We start from the raw sequence: 14,268 nt of genomic DNA on the forward strand, positions 1-14,268 counted from the left end.
TTTCAAATAATTTTGTGTGAATCTGTCCATTCAAGCGCAAGCAGACGTGAAATTACTTTTCAATATGTGCACGGTGTCTGATGCACTGCTTTCTGTGCACGCGCTTTGGATGTGTGTCGCGCACACAAAACTTCTCACACAGAGCGCGACAGAGTTCTCTTGTGTGTCTTGTTGCACTTGAATATTAACTTTAGTGACAGCGCAGCACTGGTCCGATCGGGCAAGTGACATTTCCATCTACTGTGCCGAGCATCGTTCTTTTTTTGTCGTAACTCTGTTGTAAATTGTTATTAATTAATAGTAATTATTAAATTAAATTAAATTTATTATTTTTATTTGTGATTTGATGCCTTACAGGCCTAATGAATGAATATACTGTGTTCTAAACAGACAGGACATCTACAGCGTCATGCGGTAATACATTTTGTCGTTTGCACCCCCCACCCCCTTTGCATTGCAAAATGTCATCAGTGCGGTGTCCTGCTGTCGATTGAAATACACAATAGTTTATTTTAATGTAGGTTGTTTATAATCAGGTTGTATTGGGCAGCAATGTGCTTGTTGTGTTATCTACCAATAAATGGTCCCCCGATGTTCCATTATGTTGCTACCTGCTGAACTGTCAACCTACACTAAGTACTTTTTTTGGAATCATATAGGCTTGAAATAGGCTAACCTTGGTTTTGAGGCGCAGTCATTGTCATAATGGGATCATTAGTGCTTCTATAACAAGAACCTGGACAAATCTGTAAGTACAAATCCCAGCATCTGATCTACTGTAGATGTAGCATTTACAATGATTTAATAGATTTCCTCTCATTTTTGTTGCATATAATGTAAAAAAAGAGTAAATATACTCTCATATGAGATGCATCTTCTGCTTGATAGGAGGGAAGATGATGTCTGTTTCATGCTGGCCAGTGCCATTACTGAATCATTTCCATTGGGTCGCTGAATGAAATCTAACCTCGGATGAATTCAAATGCATTTTTAATGTCCATTTTGCCCAAATGCAGTCTTATATGCCTCATAAGTTCCAACATGTTGCTAACAGCCCTGCAAGCTACATTCGAGTTTGAGGAATAGACATTATGTAGTGGTGTTCATCATAAGGAAGGATTTTTTGCTAACATTTTTCTGTCAGTTATGACGGCTGCGACCAATCACGTTCCTCTCCCTCCAGGCTCAACCTTAGCCTGGAAACTGAACCATACCCGATTGTTTTGGACACTTGACTACACTTGCTGTATTTAAGCTACAAGAATAAATGCACACATTTGATAAAGCACAGATAAAGATGATGTAAGCAATTTTAAGTACACTTTCAATGGGAATTAAACGTTTGTGGTTCTGCTCACTGATTGTGAGTCTTTAAAGATTACATTAAAGGTGCCCTAGAATGAAAAATTGAATTAACCTTGCCATAGTGAAATAATAAGAGTTCAGTACATGGACATCACATACTGTGAGTCTCAAACACCATTGCCTCCTACTTCTTATGTCAATCTTGCGAATCCATAACGCAACAGAAAAAAAATGCTTCTCAACATAAACCCAACCATGACGCAAGCATTGGGGATCATTTATTTGCACGCCCCCAACATTTTCATCTGTCCAAACGTGCATTGTCAGGCGGAAATGGGAGCGAATCATCAAAACAAGCTGCTCGCATGGACACACTTCATGTTCCAGGCTGTTCAGGAGACTTTTCTACCCTTCCCACAGATACAAATGTCAACAGTCATGGTTGATGTTTATAATCCGATATCATACCGATGTCCACATCCTTTACTGTTCACATCCTTTACTGCATACGTTTAATAACTACTTTTTTTTCATACCTCGTAATATTTAATCAATGACAGTCTACTTTAACTAATTGTGAAAATGATTGATTATAGCATATCATTTAGATTGTGGCATGAAAGGTTGTAGTGATGAGCATTGTAGCCGATCACAGACATTGCAACTCGATTTCTGCACACTAATGAAACACTTTCAACATAACTAACAGTGCAAACACAATATAAATAAGAGATTTTTTTTATTATAACAGGAGTTTTGGCGAGAGTCTAGAACTCAGTCACTGATAAACTTGCGCTGTTTGACTGACAGCTCCAATGATTGTAAAGAAAGTGCGTGTTCTTTGATCATTTTCTATATATAATTTAATATACCTATATAATATAGTCTATATATTCTATATAATCATTTAAATACCAGATTATTTTCACCCTACTAAGAGAAACAATGTGAAGTAGACCGTTTAGTCACTGGTTTGATTTTAGAAGAAGAAAATCTGACTGTACATGAATTATTACATATCAGAAATCACTGGTCACAGATCAGGCATTAGAATGTAAACACGTTAACTTACATCTTGTGGCATTACTGTCGAGTCCATATCGTAAAAGTCTGTTTGCAAAGCCTGCGCTGAAATTGCGACTGATTTACCAAAGAAAAAGTGAAATGTACCGAATGCAAATAAATAATGCTCAACTGAGACATTCACATTGTTGAAAAGAAATAAGCACATTCCTAGCATTAAGAATCTTTGGAGGGTAATGTTATTTTTAGTCCAGCGATCCTGTTTCGGTCTTCTCTCATCATCATCTTACTAACACACTAATGGGCGGAGCCAAAGTTGCAGTAATGATATAGGCATAGATTTTCTTCTGCAGAGTCAGGCTCCGTTTTGTCGGATAAATGTGAATTAGCAATTTGGTAACTGGTTAACGTTAGTGGACCCAAACAGTGTTGCTACAACATAAAAAACATGATAGAAACTAGTTATGGAACCAACAAACAATAAAACATACTTCAGGTTGCGGCCATTAAACTACAGCTTCTGCTTTTAAAGTAGGAACTGCTCCATCTTTCAGAAGCTTTTTTGTGAATCCTGAATTTGAACATCTCTTTCACTTTTCAAAATGGCCACACACCCTTTGTTGTGTGTTACTGTGGGTGAGGTTTATGTTAATTAATTTTAGTCCCTACCAGTTGTTTGCAGTAGTCTTTAAAAATGTCTTTAAAAGAAAATAGCTCCCTTTGCTTTGAACTTTGAACGTCGAAGCATTGCAGATGTTGTTTCAGCTCAAACAGCAACTTTACACACCAACTAAAGCTAAAAAAAAGTCAAATCATGATCAACCACTCCTTTAATTAAACAAATAGGAGTGCTTTGCACGTTTAAAGTCAAAATGCAGCACTATTGCAAATTCTGCAAGCTTGTGGTTTCAGAACGCTCTGTAATCAGACCACACATTTATGCCAAGCGATTGCTTATAACTGAATCTACTTTTGCTGAACTATCACAATGTTTAATTTATTATATTTATACGATGTTGTAGATGGTTGTAAGATTGCATAATATATCTCCCTCATCTTTTTTAATGAGTAGCTGGGAGTAGTATAGCATAGACATTTCAAAATAAGAGTCCCAGAATATTGTTTAACGCATTCGCTATATACACTCACCTAAAGGATTATTAGAAACACCATACTAATACTGTGTTTGACCCCCTTTCACTTTCAGAACTGCCTTAATTCTACATGGTATTGATTCAACAAGGTGCTGAAAGCATTCTTTAGAAATGTTGGCCCATATTGATAGGATAGCATCTTGCAGTTGATGGAGATTTGTGGGATGCACATCCAGGGCATGAAGCTCCCGTTCCACCACATCCCAAAGATGCTATATTGGGTTGAGATCTGGTGACTGTGGGGCCATTTTAGTACAGTGAACTCATTGTCATGTTCAAGAAACCAATTTGAAATGATTTGAGCTTTGTGACATGTTGCATTATCCTGCTGAAAGTAGCCATCAGAGGATGGGTACATGGTGGTCATAAAGGGATGGACATGGTCAGAAACAATGCTCAGGTAGGCTGTGGCATTTAAACGATGCCCAATTGGCACTAAGGGGCCTAAAGTGTGCCAAGAAAACATCCCCCACACCATTACACCACCACCAGCCTGCACAGTGGTAACAAGGCATGATGGATCCATGTTCTCATTCTGTTTACGTCAAATTCTGACTCTACCATCTGAATGTCTCAACAGAAATCGAGACTCATCAGACCAGGCAACATTTTCCCAGTCTTCAACTGTCCAATTTTGGTGAGCTTGTGCAAATTGTAGCATCTTTTTCCTATTTGTAGTGGAGATGAGTGGTACCCGGTGGGGTCTTCTGCTGTTGTAGCCCATCCGCCTCAAGGTGGTACCTCGGTTGTAACAAGTGGTTATTTCAGTCAAAGTTGCTCTTCTATCAGCTTGAATCAGTCGGCCCATTCTCCTCTGACCTCTAGCATCAACAAGGCATTTTCACCCACAGGACTGCTGCATACTGGATGTTTTTCTCTTTTCACACCATTCTTTGTAAACCCTAGAAATGGTTGTGTGTGAAAATCCCAGTAACTGAGCAGATTGTGAAATACTCAGACCTTTCCGTCTGGCACCAACAACTATGCCACGTTTAAAATTGCTAAAATCAACCTTTCTTTCCCATTCTGACATTCATTTTGGAGTTCAGGAGATTGTCTTGACCAGGACCACACCCCTAAATGCATTGAAGCAACTGCCATGTGATTGGTTGATTAGATAATTGCATTAATGAGAAATGGAACAGGTGTTCCTAATAATCCTTTAGGTGAGTGTAGATTGTATTAGTATCAGCTAGTGGTTGCATTAGGCTTTCTCATTGTTGAGTCATAATCTATTGATCTAAAGAAATAATCTATTGTAATGGATCTACCCATCATTTTAATTTTCATAATTTTGCAAGACATTTAATAGCTTTTATTTTCATAGACATTTATATTTTTTAATCATGAATTTATGGGACGACCATATAGGCTAGCTTATAGTCACCACCCTTTAGTGACCCACCACCCGCACTATTAGAAAATATCATGAATGCAATATTACAAAATACAATTGCGATTAAAATAAAAGCAAATTGACCTGAACTAAGCTCAATCGACTTTCTGTATCAGCCTGAACGCAAACCTTCCTCCTGGTCCACATGGACTTAAATTGTGTGCTCGCCTGTGCCTGTGACTGATAAACCTTGTCTGCTGTTTGTCCTTCATCCTGCAACCTATTTGCATCAGTCCCTCTTTTATCAACAACACCACAACTTTTTGACCGTTTGAAGAAACTTTTCACATTCAGCTGCAGTGACAGGACTGCAATTGTATGGAGTGGTGGCTGAGGCGCCGTTGCCACCGTTTTCAGCTAAAAACGGAAATCCTTTGATGTGTAATGTGTCGATGGCATTTTTGGGGCCAGAAAATGTTTGACAAAAATCTAAATGACAAAAATGCTATTTTGTGAAAACGGTGACATCATATGTATGAGTATTACATGTTTAGTCAAAGTGATTCTTTACAAAGTGACAGCGCCAACTACTGAGCTGGCATGAATAATACAGCATTTTTTGTCGTTTTTAGTCGTTGTGAGACCTTAATTAGCTTGTTCAGGTGTGTTTAATTGGGATTGGAGCTCAAATTTGCAGGACTGTGTAGGATTGGACGCCCCTCCCCAGGCAATTTCTGAGAATAAAAAAACAAAGCAGAAATGAATGAAGTCTACAGAACATTCTACAGTTTCATTTCTAAATGTTTCTCTCCTTTCTTGCCATAAAAATACTTTCCAGAATTGTGCATCTTTCTAGTTTATCTCACTATAGTCTTTTATAGCCTTTATCTTGCTCACTGGGGTTGTAAGGCAGTATAAGCTGCATACATTTATTGTGAATATTGCTCATAAAAATACTTTTTAATTGAAAATGTTCTTCTTCAGGTTTATACCTCCAACATTAATTATGGAAATAATATGTTGTTGTATAATAATGTCCCTACTATTTATCTAACTGTTTTTTTTTTTTCATACATACAAATAGATTCATTTTAGGAAGGGGGTCCCTTCTAGGGGGGTCCAGAGGGACTAGGTTGGGAATTACAGTTACAATAGATCACCCTCAGTGGAATCTGTTAAAGTGATGGACTGCATTCAGATTTTTCTGTCATTACTAAAAAAATTCAGTCAATGAAAGAAAATATTCAGGCAATACGACCTCTGGCATCAGGACAATATTCAATTTATTCCCTTTCTCTAAACACATTATTAACATTTCAGCGAAATCCTTGCTCGATTTATCTCTAATTTGTTGTATTGATGTATTAATACATAATCACATTTTAATACATGTACATGTTGAACAAAACATGCCTAAAGTATTTTAAACTTGCAGTTGCCCTGTTTTGCCTCGGTGTGCCTCAGACTGGTTAATTAGGCAAAAGAATCTGAGATACATGATTTGATTTGAGATTACTTGGATTAGTTCTGTATGCAGGTCTTAAAGTCTTAAATTTGAATTTTAAAAAAAACTCTGCAAATACCAGATTAAATAATTTTTCATTTACAAATTCTCATCTGCTTTCTTATCACGTTTGTTGAGTTAAAATCAGTGTCATTTAGGTCTTGTCAGCCAGAGACTCGGGGGCAATGGCAACTGTGAAAAATGTCAAGAGGTTAGAGTTCATTACCATGTTGAGGTCAAAGAGGAAGTGACAGGTGGTTCTTGGACATATTGCTATTTGAGGTGGACTGTGTCTACACACTCTCTCGGGACACAGAGCTCCTGTACTTAAGCCACTGCATGAAAACACTCTCTAAATAAGGTTGTTTTTGATTGTGCTATTAGCTGACTCTTGATGTCATAACATAATATGTTTCCAGAACAATGCTCTCTCTATTAATCTGAGTATCAAAGCATTCACAAACCAAAGTGATGAAAGATGGCGCTCATGATTTCTGACATTTTAATTATAGATCTGAATGAAACCTACATGTGCTATTGCAGTTTTGAAGCACAAAAATATAATTCATTGATATCTTGTATATTTTAGGCATTATATTCCATAGTTTGAAAAGTAAATGAAAAGTGAACTGTAGAACAATTCAACATTTACACTCACCATGCTTTCAGCAAGTTACTCACCAGTTGGCTATTAGCTTAACAAGGAACTGCAATATGGTTTAAAAGGTTAACAGTTTACTTGAAGATGTCATCAAGGGTCCAGATTGATGTAAAGATTAAGTTTGTAAGAATGTTCTTATGTACGATTCGGGAGTTCTTGCCAAAGACCCTCTGATCAACTCAGTGGAAAACACCTGCTCAATGGAAAACGTCATTTTGCTATGGCTGCAGATGTAAATGGATCCGATACGTTTTGTGGTCTGCGCCAAATCGTGCATATGATCCACTCTGTGCTATCGTGTCTCTGGACTAGAGCTGACTGTGTGCGGGGCAGTTTATGAGACACTAATGCCGCCATTTTAGTTTGTGCCTTAGTTCAGAGAATCGGATCTTTTGGATTTACAACACGTGAATTCATCCACTTCTCCCAAAAATACATGAAAGTAAGTGGCCAGTGAACTGGGAGAATAGAGAATACTTTAACGTTTCTTACACAATGTGTATCTGATATGAATAAAACTTGTCGTCTAGTTATAAAGGAAAAGATTATTATTGTTGCTTCCATAAAAATCTGTGTGTATATTACAAACTAAATGCATGGTTTTGCTGGTACTTATGTATATTTAAATGTCTGAAACCTAAAATAAACAATATATGGTTGAAAACACTGAATAGTGTTAAACGCCAGTTGATCACGTGATTCACTAAACATTCTTATCCCACCGGTGCGATTGTGCGCTGCGGGGACTGGCCGAGACTGATCACACCTGTGTGATCGGATGTGTGAAAGGACAGGGAAAGTTCAGCACGGTTAGCTAATTCCAGGCAGAGAACATTTGCAATTGTGCCGTACTAGGCTCACGGGAACCGTTCCTTACCATTCTAAGTAGGCTGTTGTTGGAAATGCAGCTTATGTGCCAATGTAAAAAAATAGTAAATGTGTGAACAAGTGACTGATTTTGGCCACAGCTCCAGCATCTTTTTATAAAATAGAGTGTAGTGTGCTTTAGATTCTGGAGAGCATTTGATTGGACAGAAAATCTGATGAGAAGCTGCTGCTGTCAAAATCATTGATCCCAATTGGTGAAAGTGCGAGACTGTAAATTTGGAATGCTTATATCTTCTATTAATACAGTAATTCCTCAAATAAAACCTGTTGTCAATTAAACGCCGGGCCTCTGATAGTGGCCGGAGGCATGGTCAAACAGTAGCCACATTCAAATCCAGACTGCTTTAATTAAAAAAATTTACTTTAATTTTTTTTTTTTTTTTTTTTTTTTACTTTAATTTTTAAAGTTTGTTACTATCACTAACAAGACATCTCACATAATGTCATCTTTGCCTAAAAAATTACATAATTGAGCGAACGACACTTAATGACATTTGTTATAAACATAAATAAAAACTCCTTCATATTCATGACGTGTCATGTCATGATAATAAATGTGTCATGTCAGTCTGATGCACACCCCTTCAAGTAAAGTGTTAGCGCTTGTTTTAATGTCTATAGTCTCAGATATACTCCAGCAGTATCAGCAGCAACAACAACAGCAAAGGCAGCAAACCCACTAAAGGATTTATTTAGGAATTTAAGATTAAGATTTTAGCAGAAAAGGTTTTAGAAGTTAATGTTAAAATCTTGTATAATATTGCTTTTTTGTGTTTTTTTTTTTTTTGCTTGGTTTTTATTTTTATTGCATAAATGTAACTCTTGTATATTTGTACTTCAGTTTTCGCCATGAAAATAGCCACAGATACTGACATGACGTTAAATAAAACACTTCAGTACTGTACATAACGGGCCACGTTGATTTTGAATAATGACCATGTCCTACCTACACATTTTACTATAACAGCTGTTCTTTACTATTCTGTATAACAGAATCATAAGTATAACTGTTTCTAATCCCAGAGTTATTAATAGGTGGAAAGAATATATATATATATTGTTTAACTTTTAATTTTTTTTTTTACTTTTGACCTTTTAAAGGTTTCTTATCAAAACTGCATCACAGCATTTGCCGCCATTACAATACAGAAACATCTGTATTGAAACGCATATCAGAAAGGAATGTGTGACAATATATTGCTGTATTGATATTTTGAGCACAGCCCGATTAAAAGCCTTGTTCCATGTGCCACTTTTATACTTTGAGCACCTGCCCCTCCAAGGGTCTCTGCACGGCCCTGTTGGGTATGAAATGTGCTATACAAATAAACTTGCCTTGCTTTGCCTTGCCATTAAGCTACTGATATGAGGAACAAAATAACAATTCATCTTCACATTGTTGTGACAGGTGCTGTTTCACTAAAAGACGAGTGACACAATGACCTGGTATTATATGCAAAATGCAGTTTTGGGTCTGGTAGTAAATATTTATGTCTGATAAATTAAACTCAATTTATTTGGTATGTGCATGTAGCTGATGTAAACCGTTAATTTTGGCTGTTAAATCGGATGATCCCGAGTGACTTGCAATTACACTGTTGTGAATTTTGGATATTTGTTTCTTGCTGGATTTAGATTGCCGTCTCCAAGACATTTGCTATGCTTTTGGAAAGTCATCTGTGGTTTATTATATTTTCTCACTGAACTTACTACAGAGTTGCTCCATAGAGATATCTCTGTCTCCCTTAATGTTCAAATGCAGCTAAGTCTGTATTGTTTTCTTAACAGGGTGCTGTCACCGGGAGATTGAGTGTCTGGTTAACACACGATGTTCAAGGACTACAGATCTGGCCGAGCTATAGGTGAGTTGATATGCATTCTGCTGATGGAACTTCTGTCTACTTGATGTACCATCAGAGCTTTTCATTGACAGGCGGACTGTAGATCTCACGGCAGAAAAAGGATTTGTTGGCAAGATCTCTGCTGCACACCTGATAAGACTGTCAGTGTCCCCATGAGAGGCTGCTTCTCAATAATAAGAGGTTTCTTCTCGAGTTCTTTGGCATTTATTCTGTCACGAACAGGTGAAAACGTCTGCTGGATCACCTCCATCACTTTTCCGTTCTTGTTTGCGCTGTCTAAATGACAGGAAGTTTAGATTTCAGAGCTCGCCGGAACCTTTTATCAAGTTTTGGAAGATTAAGCTGAAAGGTGAGGCTGATACTGCTTCAAATGTGTTGTGTGAGCCGAGAGAGAAGTATAGGGTTTAGTCTGATATTAGAGTGTATAAATAGCCCAAAAGTACATTTAGGAGGATGAATCACAAAAAGCAGAGTTTTTGTATGAAATGCCAGGTAGCCAGATGGACATTGCTCAATCTCTTGTGTAAACCCTATTTGAACTCTGTCGTTTTGAGCTGTTTCCATGAGATAAAAGCTTTGTGCTTGTTAAAACCGCCCGTTTAGTAGGAATTTAAATCCGTGTTTTTTTTTTTTTTTTAAAGCTCAGTATTGACATCTGACATTTAGCGTGACGGAAAGGTCTACAATCACACAGGTGAATAAGTGTTCAAATTTAATTCTGGAAAGGAGAATCTCCGGGCAACTGTGAGGAAATGAATTTCTCTAGCGCGTGAGGAAGATGAGTGTGTCCTTTCTTATTAGGCTCTGTGTGGGCCGTGCCGGTTGACTGACTCGTGTTGAATCTGGAGGCAGGTGTCCGGGCCGTCACTCGGCTCTGCCCTCCCCGTAGGTGGCCGGTTTACGCCGCGAGGTCCTGCTGCAGCTGTATGCGGGCAGATTGCCTCATTTACACAGGAGCTTTTTTTTCACGCTCCTCTTATCTACCCCAGCGCACAAATTGCTTCCTCTTTTGCACAATCAAGGACAGCCGAATCGGGAATGTGTTTTATTTATATATATATATATCACGCTGTATACCACAAAAAGACAACTGATTGTACAAACTGAGAGTTTAAACATATTATCGTCAAAATGAAATCTTACCTAATACTATACCAAATAAATGCAGCCTTGGTAAGCATAAGAGATTCTCTCAAAAAGAAAAAAAGACTCTTAAAAGCAAACTTTTAAACGGCAGTGTAACTTCTAATGATTACCGCATAATGATTTTATAAAATTATCTTTCTCTGTCTTTCTTTCACTCTTTTTTTTCTCGCTCTTTTACCATAATTTCTTGTTCTTTCTGTATTATTTTATTAAATATAAAAATAAATGCAATTTTAAATGGTTTGTTTACCGTTTAAGATGTGCTGCATTTGACTGAATTAGCCGTTTAACAACACTGGTAGTCTTTTTTTTCAAGTAAAAGAGGACACTTTTATTACAATGGTACAACAAATTTTTTTCAGGGAAATCCAAGCTAGTAAAACTGATCCTGGTTAGAGTAATTCACACTGTTTAACCTCATTGTCAAGTTCTGGCATCATCTTTCACACTAATATATTTTGAATTCAGTGAGACCGTAAGGCGAATGCACGTAGCAGAGCTTTCCTCTCTCACAGCTCTCTGTTGCCCTTTATTTTAAATGGTCATTCTGCTATTGCCTTACACTTAAATAATGGAGATGCCAGTGGCATGAGAGTTCAACTTTACACCTAGTTAATTGGTTTAGCGTGAGGAGTTGCAGGACTCCTGTTGGCCGTGAGGTGAGGGCCGCTTCTGTTGAAATGCCCTTGGTCAATCAGTCACCTTATTGAATCTGGAGGTCTCATTCAACTGTCTTTGTAATATAACTCATGCTCAGACTATACAATTACAACTTTTCGGTTTTGCCTGCATTGTTCTTTTGAATGAAGTTGAAGGCCTGCAATTAATTTAGTGAAATTGCGTCTTTGCTTTGACATTTAAAGCCCATTGCTGTGCGTTCATTAGTCACTGCAATGTGTTCATTATAAAAGTTCGCGAAAACGAATTCTGATTCACTCCTTTAATTTGTCTCTTAAAATATGAGCTAAATCTGCCTGGTTTTAAAATGGCCAAAACACCAAATGGCACAGAACTGCGTCTCGGCCTGCCAAAATTCCAACCCAAAAGTTGTTAAGATATTTTTACTGACCTTCACCACAAAACTTCTGCAGCACAGAAGCCGCCCTTGGTGATACTAGCATTGTGAACTTGAACACAGTGTCCTGAATTCCCTAATAAGTACTAAGGTGAGAATTTCTGCTGCCATTCAGGTCTGAGAAGTTCACTTCAGGTAGGGTAATGTAGACACATTTATTTTTCTGTTAGGTTTAATGCTATAATATTGGGCACGTTTACATGCACGTCCTTAAGCCGATTATGCCAAATAAGCCGACAATGAACATGGTCATGTAAACGCGGTAACCCGTTTTCTTTTATCGGAGTAACGTCATAAACAGCTTAAGAATAAACCGGTCGAGACAGGTAGTTTTTTGCCTCTTACCCCGAATTCGCGCTGCATGTAAACACGTTAACCTGCTTTCTGTTGGCTTATTAAAATGCTCTTGTGTGATAGGTGACAAAAACACAAACTCAGAGCAGATTTAAACGCATCCAGACAAAGCGAGCTAGCGTTTCGCATGAAATAAGGACATGTATCACAAACGCAGACCCAGAAAATTATAAAAATGTGTTCTCATGCAGCAGAAGGAGAAGAGGTTCAGTCAAAACGCTGCATCTGTATCTGCATGAGAGAATAATATGAGCTGTAAATCTCACACTGACATGGTGCACGCTTTATTTAACATCACAACTGACGTAACTTTTGTAATACTCCGAGTCACACACGGACATCATTATTTTTTGACGTCACTACAATGAAATAACCCAGTTTATTAATAAAGTCATGTAAACGCGGTTTACTTGTGTTGTCGGTTTACTGGTTTGCATGTTAACGGGGAAAACTTCAATAAGCTGATATTTGTGCGTTATCAGCTTACTGGTGTGCATGTAAACGGCTCATTGACATTCTCTCATCTTACCCACCACTGCCCAAACCTTGCCCTTGTAAAGGTGCATAATGGAGAAAAAAAGAAGAAAAACGCTGCTGAAAAGTGTATCAGGCCAAGCACCAAAACTCACTTGTAGCCATACACTCATGATGGGGGAGGAGAGAGAGAGCTACATGCACAAGATGATTATTAGCAGAACTACTAAAGCTGGGGCCACACTAAAAGATTATCAGAATGTGAGAGACCTCAATCATGATGATAAGAAATCATAGATTTAACCGGTTTGCTACTCTAGTGCAAGGTAGAGATCATTGATCATGGAGGGCCACTGCCCTGCAGAGTTTAGCTCTAGCCCTAATCAAACATGCCTGAACAAGCTATCAAGGTCTTCAGGATTACTAAAGTTACAGGCAGGTGAGTGTTTTTTTTCAGGGTTGGAGCTAAACTCTGCAGGACAGTGGCTCTCCAGGATCAGGGTTCTCTACGACTGATCTAGGGTGCAGTGTCTCGATGTGACCAGCGAAGCACACCGCACACTAGTGTTGTAGTCAAGACCACCTAAACCGAGACCAAGACAAAACCAAGACTTTGAAGGGTTGAGACCAAGACAGGTCGAGACCGGGTCAAGACCAAGACCAGTGCAAGTCCCCACACTTTTGATAAAATGTGGAATATGCATATGATTGGCACTTCTCTCTTATGTGTGGGTGTGTAAGTGTACCATGAGAGAAGAAAAAAGAAAAAAGTTCTTTTTAGACGATGTGTCGAGAACAAGCAAGGCTGCTACAAACGTTGTTGTTGCAGCCCTCAACTGATGTTGATGTTGACATGTTGTGTTTTGTCCTGAAGCTCTGCCCTCCACCTATCGACCAATCACGAAGTCAGTAGTGTTTGGGCATCAGGGTTGCCAGATCTGCTCTAGTTACCACAGCTGCAGATCTACAAACGTTCCTGCTGATCCTGCAGCCAATCTGGCAACCTCGAGTCAGGTGGAGGGGGAGAGGGAATACACCGCGCTACAGTCATTTGAAAGTTATTGCAGTATCAGTTTTGGCCACAACCTTACACACACTTCCTTTAACAGTTTCCATTCACAAACAACAAAGTCCTGCCTGTGAACATGAGAAATCTGGCAAAATCTCTCGCCTCAAGCATGACTTTAAAGTAAACAAACGACCGGCAAGAATAAAACGACGCTTATAGCCTATGGACTGCTTTTTACAGAACATTCATGGGGGCAAAAATGAGAAACGTTTAGATGAAGTCATGGAGATGGTGTGAACTTGGACTTTATGTGTTAGTGTGAGCTGTTGGTGAGTTTTCCATCAGCTCGCTTTCTGATTGGGTATTGTTTCGTTTCACGTGATAATCTCCAGAGTGTGTGTGCATTTGTTTTTCCCACACCTTACACAACAGGAAAATGAGATAAGGTCATCTGTAGAACCACTAAGATAAGTGGGA

General features: G+C 38.4%; 1 protein-coding gene across 5 annotated transcripts in view; it reads left to right on the forward strand.

Annotated features, from left to right (window-relative positions):
- enox2 (ecto-NOX disulfide-thiol exchanger 2) overlaps positions 1-14,268 on the forward strand; it is a 360,733-nt gene that overhangs the window by 90,610 nt on the left and 255,855 nt on the right. For 4 of the 5 annotated variants that reach the window (XM_067457977.1, XM_067457978.1, XM_067457979.1 and 1 more), the window contains one exon: positions 9,660-9,733. In XM_067457977.1, coding sequence (XP_067314078.1) covers positions 9,700-9,733 — 34 coding nt within the window. In that variant the 5' untranslated portion in view covers positions 9,660-9,699. Of the gene's footprint in view, positions 1-9,659; positions 9,734-9,804; positions 9,914-14,268 lie in introns of those variants that run through there. The other variant, XM_067457980.1, reaches the window with a different exon arrangement.

The sequence above is a fragment of the Pseudorasbora parva genome, chromosome 11, assembly GCF_024679245.1.
Source record: "Pseudorasbora parva isolate DD20220531a chromosome 11, ASM2467924v1, whole genome shotgun sequence".
NCBI lineage: Eukaryota > Metazoa > Chordata > Actinopteri > Cypriniformes > Gobionidae > Pseudorasbora > Pseudorasbora parva.